This window comes from Danio rerio, chromosome 10, assembly GCF_049306965.1.
Source record: "Danio rerio strain Tuebingen ecotype United States chromosome 10, GRCz12tu, whole genome shotgun sequence".
NCBI lineage: Eukaryota > Metazoa > Chordata > Actinopteri > Cypriniformes > Danionidae > Danio > Danio rerio.
The window spans coordinates 16,699,037-16,716,532 of record NC_133185.1 but is presented as its reverse complement, the minus strand read 5'-3'; the positions used below and the strand labels follow the sequence as shown (position 1 = coordinate 16,716,532).

Here is a 17,496-nt window from a genome sequence, read left to right as displayed (position 1 = left end):
TTCCTAACATGGTTTAGTTCACATAATAGTGCTATCACACGGATCACTCCTGCAAAACCTGATATAAAACATTACAATATACAAAGAAAGTAGCTCAACAAAATCTAAGCACAAGCTCACAAAAGATGCATATCTGCACGTAATAAACTTTAAAACCACTAATTTGTGGACAAACCCAAATATTGGGTTTAAAAAAAGTGTAATTCACATATAATTATATATATAAAAATAAACCCAATGAGGGCTTTTTCCATATTTGACGCAACAAGAGTGTACAAACTAAGATTACATCTCAGCTGATCACTTGTGAGTAGATCACTGGAAATGCATATTAATTCTGGGTAGACACAGGGGGATCCGGGTGGTAGGGGATGACCATTTCTCAACCCTCCAGAGTGACTGATAGTGACTTTTGCTAGGTTTCGATGTGGTCCCTTGAGGTGGTTGCTAAAGCACTTCTAGGCTGTCGTTATCTTTGTTTTAAATAGGTACATTGTTCTGAATAGGTGCTGGTTGGTTTTTACTGTAGAGTGTTGATGGTGGTTATTAGGATGAGTGGCTGCTTGTACGCGAGCTGTCACTGGGTTGGTACCTTTTCAAAAGGTACATATTTGTACTTAAAGGGTTCATATTGGTACCTCAAAAGTATATATTAGTACTTAAAAAATTTAAGGGGAACAATTTTGTACTTTTTATGTACTAATATGTACCCTTGAGGTATTAATAAGGACCTTCTAGGTACAAACTTGTACCTTTTGAAAAGGTACCACCCCAGTGACAGCTCGTGTACCTTTATTTACGAGAGTGTAGCTGTTGTCGTATCTTGCAATATGGGATTTTGTTAGGCATGCTGCAAGGGGAATGGGTAAACAAGTTCAGTCCTAAAGAGCCACAGCCTTTGATAAAAAAATAAAATAAAATAAATAATAAAAAAAAAAAAAAAACTCCTGTAGTTTAGTACAGGAATTACCTGCTTGTAGTTTTCTACTAAATTCTCGATTGCGAATAGGGATGGGATAAAACAAGATGATGTGACACTAATAAAGCAAACAGTTCACCATGTTTTGCTCTTCTATTAATGATATGACATGACATTTTAGACCAGCTTTTATTTTGCTTGAATTTCAGCTTGAATTTTGGAATGCAGTGACATTGCGAAACTTGTCGAAGTGGAAATTGTGGAAGTCAATGGGGAGAAAACTGCAGTATTACCGCGGCTTAACACTCAGACCTTGATTAAATTGTGTAGGTGTGTTTGATTAGGGCTGGAGCAATACTCTGCATGACTATGGCTGTATCCAAAACCAACACTATAACATTAATCACTTTTCTCTACATTAGTTCACTATGTAGTACACTTAAAAGATTGAATGAAAAAGAGTGACTGAATTTAAGCACTGGAAGGGAGGCTGTTTTGTTTGTCTTTACTGAATGATAAATCCTTCAGATGGATTAAACTCAACTAGAGCATGTAATAGTTATTTAAACAACCCCTTAACTGTCACTCCCACTTTTTGAACATAGACATGAAAATGGCATGTTCAACTTAAATGAATGGCAATCTACAATGCTTTGGTGCACAGATTTAAGCTTGGTCTCGTTTTAAAGAAGATTGATGTCAGATTGTAGTTGAAGTGAAAACCTTACGCGCCTTCGTTTATGAAAATTATAAAACAATAAATGTGTGTTATTATAATACATAAAATATGTATTTTACAAAGCACATTTTAAAATAAAAACTAAATATCTAAACAAATTATATACCAAATTTAAAATTGATGTTTTAAAAAATTAGCTTTCAGTAAGATTTTGTTTGACTGCAGTAATATAATCACCACTAGATGACCTCCAGTCTCTCTCGAGTGCCCCCTATGTTTTGAGGAATATAAACTGTATTTTTCCATACTTTTGACAATATTTGTAAAGTAGACATACAATTCTAAAGTAGTATGTGCAGGTTGGTGGCATTTGATTTGAATTTAGCCCCTAAAAACATCTGAACAAAATTTTATACGTGGATTGGTGTAACAAAGTCATATTTTTAGGACCCTGATGAGTATACTTATTGCAAATTCATAAATAGCGGTTGCTCAGTAATATCTAGCTAAAACACTTGTTGCAAACTAGACATTTTAAGCTTTCAAATGATATATAGTTTAGCATGATTGCTTAATATTTACATAACAATATAATGGTGTCAAAATGTAATAGTAAATGGTTCGACAGGTTGTAAATGTGTTTTAACCTATTGCTTTTCCACATAACAAAAACTAAAAAACTGTGGCAAAATATGTATTCCATATTTTCAATGATCAGTGGTGTAAAGAGTAAAGAAAAAAATCATACTCAAGTAAAAGTACCATTACTTGCCTAAAAATGTAATGCAAATAAAGTGTCTGTTGTAAGTATTACTCAAAGGATGAGTAAAAAGTAGACCTTTCAAAAGTACTTAAGAGAAGTGAGTATTACGCTGTGAAAAAGCTGACGTGTTGACATGTCATTTGTACATGTGTGTAAACGTAACATTCTGTAGTGTGTTTTGTTATTGCCTAGCAGGCACACAACGTCATAAGACGTTAATATTAGATTAGATTTAGGTTGTGATGTCAGGTGACCAAAATTTAATGTCTAGCCAGCATCTAAGGACACGTTATTTTGATGTTCAAAAACAATTTGAAATGACATTAATATTTGGTCGATTTTAGGTTGTTAGAAAGTGACTAAAATCCAATGTCGAGTCAACATTTTAAACCAACATCACATTGACGTCAAATACTGACATTTTATTTGTCAGGTATGGCAACCAAAATCAAACATCTGACAGATGTCATAGTGGTAACATCCACAGAACGTCAGGGTGTAATATTATCATCAGATGTTAATATTTGGTTGGTTTTAGGTTGGACATTGATGTCGGCCTAATCTTGAGTTCTGATGGTAACCTGATTTTCAATTCCCAACAAAATGCAACGCCCCACAATGTTAGGGTACAACGTCAATCTGATGTAATGTTGACGTCTTGTGCCTGCTGAGTGTTTAAGACCATATCAGTCATCATACAGTAAACATCCGTCATCTTTTCATCAGTGACATGCACCTAAACAGTCTCTGTCCATTGCTTTTTAAAAAAAAAAAATTGACATCTTCTTGGATACTTTGAATGCTTCCAAACAGTTTGCTGCAAATATAAATCACCTATGTCTTGAGGTACTTCATTATGATGCAATTTACCTTCTATGTGAGATTTGATTGGACAGGAATCACAGGACTGATTTTTCTAATCCCCATAGACAAGAAAAAAACAAAGTAGTGACTGCAGATTAAAGGAAAGTAGTGGAGTAAAAGTACCAATACAACACTAAAAATGTACTCAAGGGAGGGTAAAAGTTAACATTTTTTAAACTACTTATTTAAAATACAATTTCTGAGAAAAACTACTCAATTACAGTAATTTGAGTATTTGTAATTAGTTACTTTACACCACTGCCAATGATATATAGTTTGATATATAGTCTGCCAGCAATATATAGTTTGACAGGATTAGATTAGAATTCAAGTGCAAAAAGGTGGTGGGACAGTGGCAGTTAAGGGGATAACACCAGTGGTGGAAAGAGTACTGAAAAATCATACTCAAGTAAAAGTTCCCTTACTTGCCTAAAAATGTAGTGTAAGTAGAGTAAAAGTATCTGTTGTAAATATTACTCCAAGTATGAGTAAAAAGTAGCCCTTTAAAAGTACTCAATAGTAGTGACTAGTGAGTATTACGCTTTTAAAAGCTGATATGTTTACATAATTTATGCATCTGTGTTTAAACGTAACATTCTGAAGTGCATCGAGTTATTGGCCAGCAAGCACACAACATCATAAGACAATAACATTAGGTGAGATTTAGTTTGTAATGTCAGGTGACCAAAAATCAATGTCTAGCCAGCGTCTAAGGACAACGTTATTTGTTCAATAACAACATCAAATAAAGTTGATATTTGGTTGACTTTTGGTTGTGTTGGAAAGTGAACAAAATCTAATGTTGAGCCAACATCCTAAACCAACGTCATTTTGGCATCAAATCTGACACTTCCATGATTTTCATGGAAAAACAAAATGCAACATCCCCACTGCACTGGGGTACAACTTCATTTTGACGTCAAGTTGACATCTTGTGCCTGCTGGATGTATAAGGCCATTTCTATCAACATACAGTAAACATCTGTCATCTTTTCATCAGTGACATGCATCTAAACAGCCTCTGGGTCAATGCATGTAAAGATTTTGGACATCTTGAACACTTTTAATGCTTCCAAACAGTTTGTTGCAATTATAAAGCGCACATGTTTTGAGGTAGGGTTGGGTATCGTTTGGGGTTATTTCAATACAGGTGCTAAATCGATACTTTTAGAATGGTAACGGTGCCAAAATGGTGCCTAAACCGATATATATATATATATATATATATATATGTATATATATATATATATATATATATATATATATATATATATATATATATATATATATATATATATATATATATATAAATATATATAATATATATATATATAATATTTTAATCATTATAATTGAACAATATAAATATATATATTTATAATAAGTTTAAAGTAAACATCAATTCATATATTATATATTTGAATTGCATTAATCTATTTCTTTTGATCAACCCTATTTTAAGGTTGTTCATTATGATGCGATTTATCTTCTATGTGTGATTTGATTTTACAGGAATCACAGGACTGACTTTCCTAATCCCCATAGACAAGAAAAAAAAAGTAGTGACTGCAGGTTGAAGAAAAGTAGTTGAGTAAAAGTACTGATTACTGCACTAAAATGTACTCAAAGGAAAGTAAAAGTCCACATTTTTAAATCTACTTATTAAATTACAATTCTTGAGAAAAACTACTCAATTACAGTAATTTGAGTATTTGTAATTAGTTACTTTACATCACTGGTTAACACTTGGTGAGCTGTCTATCAATGAAACAAAGTATGTTGATGTCGGTCAAGTATACAAATAGTATTTAAAAAATAAAATAATTATTTATTTAGAAACTTATGCCATCTTCTGGTCAGATGTTAAATTTCTTTCAGAGTGCAAACTTTTAGGGGCTGATCACATTGAAAGTGCTTTTTGCATTGAGAGGTTCCTTTATTGAATGATTTACTAAAGGCTGCGAGTGTTTTGCTCGCTGCTTATACACCGTGCACGCCTAACATTTTAACTGCCTGTTGCATCTTGCATTGTTGCCGTTCTGGCTTGCAGTTGAAAAAAGTCAACTCTGAGACTACGTCACTACGTCAGTCACGTCTTCTGCATTCTCCAATCAAATAAAAGCAGAAGCAGGGTTTCCGTTGAGGTGACAGCAGCGTTTGGGTTGTCAAGACCACTACGGAAACTGTTGAAGATAGAGGAGAGACTAATGTTTGTCACTGTTTTGAGTTATCCAGAGCTGTATGACTACACAAATCTGGAATAACACAATATTATTAATTATTACAATTAAACCAATATCAACAGCAATGCTCACGCACAATAAGCAACTGACTCAGTCATTTCATCTATCCTTTATTTTTTCTTGTCAGCAAAAAAGGCCTTGCGATGTGCCTCAAATTTTTAGGAACAGAAAAGCATGTTTGGTGTGACTGGCCCCTTACAGTATATTATGAGTATTTTCTAGCTGTTGAGTGTCCATTGGTTGTAAACTCATTACAGCGGTGCATTGTGGGATTGATTGAGTGCACTTTAGAATGCTTTGGGACACCACTACAAATGGCTGCTCATTCAAATAGTGCACTTTAGGGTATTGGAGTGATTCTGAATACTCTCTGCAAGCTGCTTTAGTAAACAGCATCCATAATCAATAGTGTTTCTCTTCTTCACGCTAAGGTGAATAACATAAGGTAATATTTTCACTGACCAATTAACCATCAGACATCACTTTGTCTTTATCCACTACCTGAAAAGGTCCACGTATTGACAAAAAAGTACTCAAGCCATAAAATATCTTTCAGCATAATCACACAGTTCTTACTTTATGTGCTTGAAGCAAAAAAGAGCAAAAAAAAAAACCTTGTGCAAGCAGAATTTCCAGGTAAATCTGTCAACAACCTTCTTCACCAACAGTGAAGACAAATACCAGTTTGTCAGGAGCGATCTGTGGATTTGTAGGCCAGATACGAGCTAGATATGTGTGTGGACAAATTGGATGGTATTCAGGTATAGATTTCATGTCATCTTAAGAAATAACCCTGAGCTCGGCTTTCCTGTAGCCTTTAGTGGAGATGTATTCAGAATCGAAAGCAGGCGGCAGCTTGAGAAATACCAAAGTGTTTAGCAGCCAAGCACCTTAATGGGGTAGACGACAGCTTCTTTGACTAATCGCTTGGCAGCCTCCAGCCCTATAATGTCGTCCCAGCGCACGTTGGGGTTGTGTAAATAGATATCCTTTATGGAGAGACAGGAGAGAAAGATGAAATGGAGTGCTTCAATAAGACATGTTTCACACTGTGTATGTTTCAGCTCACACATACACGGTGCACACACACAATGATAGTGGGGTATGCCACACACACTATATAATAAAACAAACTGTGTGCTGCTCTCTAGTGTTGAATTAATGACAGAATATGTTTTTTTCATTAATGGAAATATGTCTGATTTCCCCATGTTTTATTTCTAAATAGAAGGAATTCTTTACATGGGCAAGATAATACAATCAACTGAAGGAAAATACATTTTTAGGTCCATTAAAATGGGATATATGCACAGCTAGTGTTTTTCAGCCAACGATAAACTTCTGGTGAAAGATTAATGTGACTTTTTTCAACTTCATGCGGTTTATTTTACAGCATCAATGTTGTAATGTAATCAAAATATATTCAGTTGAATAGACTTAAGCATTCATTTAGTTGGTCAAGCGTAAAACGAGATGAAAGACGTTTAACCGCTAGTGCCGTCAGGATCAGAAGGCGAGCGCAGAAACTCCATTGAAAATACTGGGGTAAATAAAATTTTTAACAGGGTTCAGACACATTTTCTACTAAAATTCCATGACTTTTCCAGAACTTTCAAGTACATTTTGATGATGTAATGTTTCATGTATTGTCTACAGATACATGGTAAATAATAAGAAAACTTTACTTTTTTTTTAATGAGCACACAAAAGGATATAATTTAATAAGTCCTATGGTATTGAAACAAGTGAAGTGTGAGTAAATAGAGAGTACATTTTAATCTTTAAGTAAACTGCCCCTATAAGGCCTTTGACTGTGTGTGAATTTCAATATTTCAAATTTTAAAACATCCGGCCGCAAGACTTTTTTTTTTTTTTTTTTTTTTTTTACTTTAATAAAGATTAAATAATATACAATGAAGACTGTAGTGTTGATAGTTCAATATCTGTACCTGAATAATGAATACCTGAAAACTTTAATTCACTTTTATCTTTAATATATTTTATTAATCTATGTTTGTAATTTATTTGTTATATATTATTCCTGATTCACTCATTTACAAAATCCCCCCCAGTCCATCCAAATAAACCTGTCAAATCATCAGGTGAAATTGTATTCACATCGCAATATATAATCACAGAAATACAAAATATGGTAATGTCAGATTTTTCCAATATCGTGCAGCCCTATTTTAAGTATACAAATATTTGGTAAACTAATTTCCATGACTTTTCCAAAACTTTGTGGGTTTTTCTGTTTTGCCAAAACTTTTCCTGGCCTGGAAAATGCCATGTCAAAATTCCATGACTTTTCCAGGTTTTCCATGACCGTATGAACCATGTTTTAAAGACATGGTGAGGGAAATGGGATTTAATGCAGTGCTTCTTGTGCAGTCTGAGACCTACTTTATAACATATACCTATCAGGCAGTAAAGAACACTTATTTTGAAAAAATAAAAATAATAAAAATAATAATAATAATAATCAGACCTTAAACAAGGTGATATTTAAAATGGAAGTGGAAACAGTTCACCGGAAGCGATGAGGCTGGCTGGCTGAAACTAAAAGTCTGAGTGCATATACCCCAATAATTATGCTAATATACACATCCTGCTTTCTAATTCTCATTCTAAAGTCACTAAATTAAATTTAGTTATAATAAATCCAGCATTGACTGTAATTACAACAAAATGCTTAAAAATGCTTCAAATCTGTAAAACAAAGAAACAAAAAAATTCAAGATAGCAATTATTTCCAACACTAAAAGTAAAAAGTCTAATAGAAAAGTTTTATGATAATAATAATAATATATAGATTTTTTTATTTAATTAATAAAAAATTTAAATAAATAGATTAAAATATTTACACACAGCTGATGTCAAAATTATTAGCCCCCTTTGATTTTTTTTTTTTTATTTTCTTTTAAATACTTAATACTTACCAAATAATGTTTAACAGAGCAAGCAAATTTTTACAGTATGTCTGATATTTTTTCTTCTGGAGAACGTCTTATTTGTTTTATTTCAGCTAGGATAAGAGCGATTTAAAAAAAAAAAACATTTTAAGGTCAAAATTATTAGAACAAACCATCTTTATGCAATAACTTGCCTAATTGCCCTATACTACCTAGTTAACCTAATTAATCTAGTTAAGCCTTTATATGTTACTTTAAGCTGTAGAAGAGTCTTGAAAAATATCGTGTCAAATATTATGTTCTGTTATAATGGCAAAGATAAAAGAAATCAGTAATTAGAAATGAGTTACTAAAACTATTATACTAATATGTTTAGATATGTGTTGAAAAAATCAACTCTCCGCTAAACAGAAATTGGGGAAAAAAATAAACAGGAGGCTAATAATTTTTGACTTCAACTATATATATATATATATACACACACACGTTTTATTCTTTAAAGTACAGTTTTTAATTTATTTTCTATTATACTATATATATATATATATATTATTTTATTTGTAATACTACATTTTCAAACACAAATTATCAAAGCTAATTCAAAATTAAAACATTTTAAATTAGCTTATTTCCTTCTTTATCAAAGTAAAAAAAAAATACATTGTTTATAATAAAGTGTAATATAATATGCAATATACAATAACTCTTATATATAAATCTTATATACAAAATAACTAAATCGTGGATCAATAAATTTGACTTACTCTGCTTATAACAGCTGCAAGTTCCTTCATGTCGCTGTTCATTCCAATGAGGGCACTAACTGGTTTCAGCAAGCGCTCCTGTTCCTTAAATATAACAGATAACAACACATGAACTCAATATTCAACCAATATAGACTTAAGGGTTGAATTTGTGTAGATTTAGAACGATTTTATTGTTTTTTGCTGTTTTTTTTATTATGAGAAATCAGTATATTGACAGGAAGTAAAGAGAGGGGGATGAGACCACTAGGCTATTAGCACCAACCACAATATTTAATGTTTAGCTTTGCATTTATTTATACATTCACTTAAATATTACTCTCAGCAGTGTGATACTTTTTTAAAATTACTATATTACTGTAAAGTTACCTACCGTAAAATCTGCATTGTGCAATGTGTCATTAGCAGCACCTCTAACTGCATCTTGAATCAGATTCCTGTAATCGATCTGATGAAGAAGATCATAGGGGTTTCAATTCCGCATGGGTGAGCTTTCATCTTTAACATAGACAGTTTGTATAAATAGGGTAAAAATGTAACTAATCTCCATAATTCCTCAGTTGAATGATGACATTAAAATAGTTTTTTTAAGGTTTTGAAAATGTTTTGCATTGAAATGCAAAATAAAGACTTTATTTGGGTATTTAAATATGGACTAATTAGCATACAATTCTTGCACAAAAACTTAAACACTGGATGAAATCAGGCTCAAAATTCTCGTTTCTTTTTCCACACATTACAGTGAAATGTTTTTCCAGAGTGTATTTTAGTAATCTAGTTTTCTCACTGCAATACTGAACAAAATATGAACCAACGAAACAATAACCAGCCAGAAAAAAGAAAAACAAATCTAGTTTTTAAATGTGTGTGTACTGTGTTTATTTATTGTGTACAGTGCTCATCATAACTGAGTACATCCCATTTTGAAAATACAATTTTTTATATATTTCTCAGTAATATAGGCAGTGTTTTGGGGCATTTAAAAAACAGATCAATTAAGTATATATTTATTTTAATAATATTTTAGTAACCAAACATATTTAGGAATTGAAAGATTATACAATTAAATTCAAGCAAAATATTGCAAAAATTAAAACCAACAAAATTTCAACAACTTTTTCCCCCATTTTTTTGCTTCTCTTGATGTTTCCTCTTTTTAAATTTATATTTACTTCAGTACATACTAATCTAATGTATGCACAAATATAATATTGTTTAGCTTCTTATTACAAATACAAGTTTGTGAGGGATGCGCTTATATATGCTAAGCACTGTATGTATATATATATATATATATATATATATATATATATATATATATATATATATATATATATATATATATATATATAAAGTTGAAGTCAGAATTATTAGCCCCCCCCCTTGATTTATTAGTCCCCAATTTCTGTTTAACTGAGAGAATATTTGTTTAACACATTTCTAAACATAACAGTTTTAATAACTAATTTCTAATAACTGATTTAATTTATCTTTGCCATGATGACAGTAAATGATATTTGACTAGATATTTTTCAAGACTTTTTTACAGCTTAAAGTGACATTTAACGGCTTAACTAGGTTAATTAGGTTAACTAGGCAGGTTTGGGTAATTAGGCAAGTATAATGATGGTTTATTCTGTAGACTATTAAAAAATATATATAGCTTAAAGAGACTAATAATTTTGACCTTAAAATTTTTATTTTATTTTATTGTAGCCGAAATAAAACAAATAAGACTTTCTTCAGAAGAAAAAATATTATCAGACACACAGTCAAAATTTCTTTGCTCTGTTAAACATAATTTGGGAAGTATTAAAAAAATCCAAAAAACAAAATCAAAGGGGCTAATAATTCTGACTTCAACTGTATATAAATGCACAAACATGGGTTAAAAATCTTTACATACAAATTCATATTTATATATTTTTATAACATTTGTTATTATGATAAACAAACATATGTAAACATTTTCTAAATTACAATTTTTATTTTATTTTAAATAAATATTAAAATAAACAACATTAAATGTATTTTATATTTATTTATTATTTTGTGTGTACCATGGTTTGATAATAAAGCTTACTCTTGTTTTATAATAAAAGAATTTATTTATACATAATCATTGCATATATTATTAAATCATTTTATATAGAAATACAAACATAATCTATATGTACAGTTGAAGTCAAAATTATTAGCCCCCTGTTTATTTTTCCCCAATTTCTGTTAAACGGAGAGAAGATTTTGTCAACACATTTCTAAACATAATAATTTTAATAACTCATTTCTAATAACAGATTTATTTTCTCTTTGCCATGATGTCAGTACATTGTATTTGACTAGATATTTTTCAAGATTTCTATACAGCCTAAAGTGACATTTTAGGGCTTAATTAGGTTAATTAGGTTAACTAGGCAGGTCAGGGTAATTAGACAATTGATTGTATATTTGTTTGTTCTGTAGACTATCGAAAAAAATATGCCAAATGGGCTAATATTTTTGACCTTAAATGGTTTTTAAAATATTAAAAACTGCTTTTATTCTAGCCGAAATAAAACAAAAAAAGCCTTTCTCCAGAAGAAAAAATATTTTCAGACATACTGTAAAAATGTCCTTGCTCTGTTAAACATCGTTTAGGAAATATCAAATGCGGGCTAATAATTCTTAAACTGTACATATACATGTAAATGAATGGTGTATATAGATATTAAACTATACACAGAAAAATATACAGATTAAATTATGTAAATACAGACTTTGATTTTGAAAGCAATTATTCATTTAAAATGTATTCTTTTTAATCAAATAAAATGTTGTACATTGAGGAAAGTTATGTATTAACAAATCACTAATATGTTGCTGATGAATAGATTCAAAGATCATTTTGAAAAAAAAAAAGCCTTGTAAAAATATGGATTGTAATTTATATCGACAGACAATAACACAGTGTATTTTGTATGTTGTTGTTTTTTACATTAGTCTTTTGAAATGTATAACTTATGAAACTTATAAGTCTTATAACTTATTATGAAAAGGCTAAAAGCCAAAAATCTCAAATCAGTTTTGCCTGCAGTGTCTCTCTTTAAAAGAGAATTATGACCTTTCTCATGTGCGTTCCCTCTTCTGCCCCGTTCCTGATGATAGGAGACACATTCAGACCAAAGCCTAATGTGTCTGCAGACGTCAGCCGGTCCCCGTCCTGCACAAACCAAACAAAGGGATTCTTAAACATTCATACAGGACATCAAAACATGATGTGTCTTAGAATTTTGGTGACTTACACTGGATTTACTAAAGTCTCTTCCAGTTAGTTTGGATTCAGACTTCTTTACGGTATTTCTGGATGAAGGTCGCTGGATGGAATTGATTCTTGGAAGCGTGTGACTGAATACGTACACAAAAAGACATAATGATAAATAATAAATCATGTTAAAATAAAGAGGAATAAAAATTGTCTTTGAATTCCTTTGTGAGAAAAATGCTAAATTTACCTTCTTTTACCACAACTCTTTATACGACGATTCTCTCCTTAAAAGAAAAAAACAGATCTCTAAATAATGACTTTTTAATGACAAATAATGATATTATTACATTAAATATTACTTAGAGAATCTTGGAAATGTCAATCAATCTAGCAATATAATAAATTATTTATTTATTTACATTTCAGAAGAGTTAAGAAATCAATATTTGGTCAAAAAACAGATTTTCAGTCACAAGAAATGAAAACATTTGTCATTCTGATAAACTGGAGTCTTCTGGAAAACAAACAAATTTATTAAAATGTTATAAATTACAACTTTGTTAAAATATTAGTTTTATTATAGTAAAAGTGTGGGATTTTTATTTATTTATTTTTGTGGTCACCATGGTTTGATAACAAAGCTTTGGTTTTATTTGCAGTAAAACTGGATCATTTTCAAAAGGCAACTTTTAAAAATACTAACATTTGTATAATGTTATAAGCAAAATAATAATAACAATTATAATAAACAAAATATTTAATTAATTAATGACTAAATAAATACATAAATACAATCTCACCTTGTTCTGCCAGTTTCTTTGTTAGTTTTGGATATTTCTGAAACTTTATGAAGTAATAACTTTCATACTCCATAAGAACTGTCTCCAGGTCAACATTATCACACACTTCAAAACGGCATAAACCAAAACTGCTTTCTTTTTCTAAGGCCTTCGCTGAATCCATATACCTATGAGGTCAAAAAAGAAATTAAAGTAAGTAAAAAGTATATACAATTGTGAGAAAATATTTTTGGAAAAAAATCTCACCCCTCCTCCATTAAATGATGATAAATCAAAACAAGCAAATTTCTCCGCCGTGTTTCTGTTCTGAGTTCTTCCTAAAAAGGAAAAAAAAACAGTAAACAAAAAAGTATTTTAAGTGAAATTACCTGAAAAAAAAAAAACTAACAGTAAATCTGTCACAAATTCATTTGTAACTTAACATTAACAGTTACCTGTAATATGGTATTTTGTATATTAAAAAAGTATAGTAATTTATAGTAAATAAATACTATCATGAATGAATGAATAAATGAATTAATGATTTAAAGTACTTAGGTTGCTGTGGTAATATATCAACTAATATAGCCATGTATCCAGCACTGTACTACTTTTATTTACTGTAGTAAAAACTGAAGTACATTATTTATTAACCTATGAGTAGGCCCACATGAAATCTGTGCATGCAGAATTATGCAGATTTTTAGCCCATCATTGAGTCTATTCATTTAGTTGTGTGTAAATTTATGTTTATTGAGTTTTTAAATTAATTTCAGCCTGATTATTGGCTAATATGAATATGTTTATGATTTATTTACAATACAGTTTGTAAAGTAATATTTCTGTCTTTTAGTAGATATATTATTTAAGAGCCTTGCTTTGTTTACAAAATACATTAAATTGGATCTGCATTGTAAACATTAAATAAAACTTAAAAAGCTATTATTTTTTATGTCATATATTAAGTTTTTAGTCATGATTCTCCCAAAATCATCCCGCTAAATCCGCAGATTTTTAACAAAGTTCTCAGCAGAAAAACCAAAAAATACCTGCAGATTCTGTCTGGCCCTACTTTTTAGTTTACTTAAGCTATATGCTGTAATATTCATCAACAACGTGTTATATATAAACTATGTTAATGTTTATTTTAATCGTTATTACATACATAGTTGGTGTAAAAGTACAATTTGATTGTTATATACATTACAACGTATAACTTATTCGACAGATGGCGCCAAATCTTATATTCTGGTAAATGTGAAGAAAAGCGTATCAGGTTGCTATGGACACAAAATAGATGTAAACACGAGTAGCTAGTTGCTAACTGTCAATAATATTCTCCAAAAAATGGAAAAAAAAAACCTTGACTTCATTCGTCACCCCGTTTCTCTCACCATAGTAGTTTGTGTTTGTACGGAGTCTAATGTTTTAGTACATTAGCGTTATATCATGTTACAAGTTAGCCGGTTTGTTTGGTGTGAAATCATATAGAGCAAAGTTTAAGAAAAATACAACGGCTTGACTTTAAGAAAAACTCACCACCTCTCTGGCTTGATTCGCAGTTCTGATGGCTTGATAAGAGAGATCCATGGTATTATGATTCAAGACGCACACACACTTGACAGGAGCACGCTGTGGCTTGGATGGACCACCAGCGCATGTGTGCTAGTCCTCGGTGACTGACTAGTATGATCGCAAACGGGAAGAAATACGCACAATGACATACATAAAAAACACATTTAGAATCAAGTAAACGTTAACTACTTCATAAAAAAAAAAAAATTATAAATAAAAAACAGCAAATGTGCATTTAATTGATTATAAATACATGGTAAAAGCTAAAATTTTAAAATACTAGTACAAAATAAACGTTTAACGTTATAATGCATTATAAAATAACTATTGAATATATTAAATATGAAAAAAGCACATACATTTTAAAATATTTTAATTAGAAATTCAAAGCTTATTTTTAATGCGTATTCTAGCCAGCGTAGCTATATATATATATATATATTTTTTTTTTTTGTCAATTTACTTCCATTTAAATGTAGAATTTTTTTTTCCAAATCGAGTTTGTTAAAATTCAAGAAAATTACTTGCCACTAGTGTGAAACATATAAATTAAATTAAATAGAAGATTGATTGTGGAGAAAGCATTTAAGCCTATTTATTTTAAGGTATTATTAAGTGAATCAAAATCTACCTAAGTTTAAGCCGCCCTTATAATAGGAATTTTAAAAAACTGATTTTCTAACATAGTGCGTTTTATTCTTCCAAAGAAATTTAAACAGCATTACATCAATCACAGGTCGGTTTATCTACAAATAGATAAAGAGTTAGATTTGAGTTTTTTTTTTTAGCTTTTTCTAATATAGGGTCAATGTTTTCATTATATCTTAGTTTTACGTCTTTTAATATTTTAATTCCTAAATATTTTACGTTCTCTTTGACAGGAATATTATAAATAAAGGTGACAGCACATTTTTTAATCGGAAGCAACTCAAACCTATCAATATTAAGCTAAAGGCCAGAAGCATCAGTAAAAACTTTAAAGTCTTTAAAGCAATTGGGATCTGAGAGACATCTTTTAAAAACAACGCAGTATCTTCAGCTAACTGGCATTATTAAGTGAAGTGCCATTATTAAGCCGAATAGAACTATTTCCATTATTATAAAGCATTTTAATACCATTACAGAAAAGCCAAAACCAAGTTTACGCAGAGCCTGTAATATAAAATCATGTTCTAGGCAATCAAATGCTTTATAATAATCCAAAAAAGAATAAAACTGTCAGTGGAAATAAGATCTGAATAATCCAATAAATCTAAAATCAAGCGGATATTATTAAATATATATGTCTCTGGTGTATAAAACTTGATTGGCACTCATCTATTATACTATTCAGAATAGATTTTAATCTTTTTTGCTAAGAATAGGGCAATAATTTTATAGTCAGTATTCAATAAGGAGATTGGACGCCAGTTTTCTATTAAAAGGGGGTCTATAGATTAGTCCCTGACATAAAGTAGGAGGGAGCATTAAATTCTCAAAACTTCCTAAAAATATTTTGTGTAAAAAATTAGCCCGTTTTTTAATTTTTTTTTTTTTTAATAATTTATACATTTCTGCAGACAACCCATCAGTTCCAGGGGATTTATTAGATTTGAGTTTAGCAATTGTCTCAGCAATTTCAGTAAGACTGATAGGTGCATCACGCAGAAAATTCTCTTCAGAATTGATTTTATTTATGTTGAATAACAAATCAAAAAAATGCGTGGCGGATGCCTGACAAAATTTAGAAATGTATTAATCTTTATAAAATCTGGCACAAAATTCAGCAATTGTTTGGAAGTCTTCAGATATATTCCAGTCAATACATAGTTTTTGAATAGAATATTTAGCTTAAAAGCCAAATAAATAAATAAAATAAGCAGAGTTCTGCTCACCCTCTTCTAGCCGTTTTCGACGAGACCTTATGCAGGCACCTTCAGCTTTTTGTTTATATATATCTTCTAATAGATGTTTCTGATCTATAAATTCAGATCTCTCTGTGTCTGTATTTTTATGTGATAATACGGATATTATAGCCATAATTTGATCATTCATTATTCTTATATTATCATTTCATTATTTTTTCAAGTTTTTGCTAACAGACTACAATAATTTCTACAGTATTTATCAATTTCAAATTTAAGAAGTCCCCAATTGCTACAAAATAAATTTTCTTTATTAGCTTTATTCCAATAAGAAGAAATTAAATAATAAATTTTAGTTTGAACATCATTGTGTTTTAAAATTGAATTATTAAGTTTCCAGTATGAGGATCTTTTATGTGGGGGAGAAGAAGATATTGGTACATAGATAATAATGGCTTTATGATCAGAAAATAAAGAGGGAATAATATCTGTTTTTATGTTTGATAATTCTGCTGAAGTTAACCTAAAGTCAAGTCGGGATTGATTAGAAAGTGAGTTATTGTTCCAAGTGAAAACTTTTTGTGAAGGATGAGTTTCTCGCCACACATCAACAACAGAAAACTTTTGTACAAAAGAATATAAATAATCATTATTAAGACTGGTGGGATGCAGGGGCCATCTATCTAATGTGTTATTAAAAACAACATTAAAGTCACTACTAACAACTAAATAAGAGTTTGGATATTTAGGTAACATTTGAGATAACTAAGCTTCTAATTTACAAAAAAAAGCTTATTATCTTTTGGAGAATTATATCCATAAATATTGGTAATAACATATGTTAGGTTAGAAAACTGTAATCAATGTGATTGTGCAAACCAACATGCAAAAAGACATGCGCAAAAGCATT

At 30.3% G+C, this 17,496-nt stretch overlaps 1 protein-coding gene across 7 annotated transcripts in view; it reads right to left on the bottom strand.

Moving 5' to 3' along the window:
• Positions 1–14,949, bottom strand: part of katnal2 (katanin p60 subunit A-like 2) — a 28,008-nt gene extending 13,059 nt beyond the window's left edge. Inside the window, exons 1-9 of one of the 7 annotated variants that reach the window (NM_001423753.1) lie at positions 14,707–14,949; positions 13,435–13,505; positions 13,189–13,355; positions 12,636–12,672; positions 12,426–12,528; positions 12,245–12,343; positions 9,518–9,592; positions 9,145–9,228; positions 6,359–6,457 (exon numbers count right to left, since the gene is read on the bottom strand). In NM_001423753.1, the coding sequence (NP_001410682.1) occupies positions 6,359–6,457; positions 9,145–9,228; positions 9,518–9,592; positions 12,245–12,343; positions 12,426–12,528; positions 12,636–12,672; positions 13,189–13,355; positions 13,435–13,505; positions 14,707–14,757 (786 nt within the window). In that variant the 5' untranslated portion in view covers positions 14,758–14,949. The remainder of the gene's footprint in view (positions 1–6,358; positions 6,458–9,144; positions 9,229–9,517; positions 9,593–12,244; positions 12,344–12,425; positions 12,529–12,635; positions 12,673–13,188; positions 13,356–13,434; positions 13,506–14,706) is intronic. The other 6 variants (XM_073914145.1, XM_073914144.1, XM_073914146.1 and 3 more) reach the window with 6 other exon arrangements.
• Between the last annotated feature and the right edge of the window lie 2,547 nt (positions 14,950–17,496).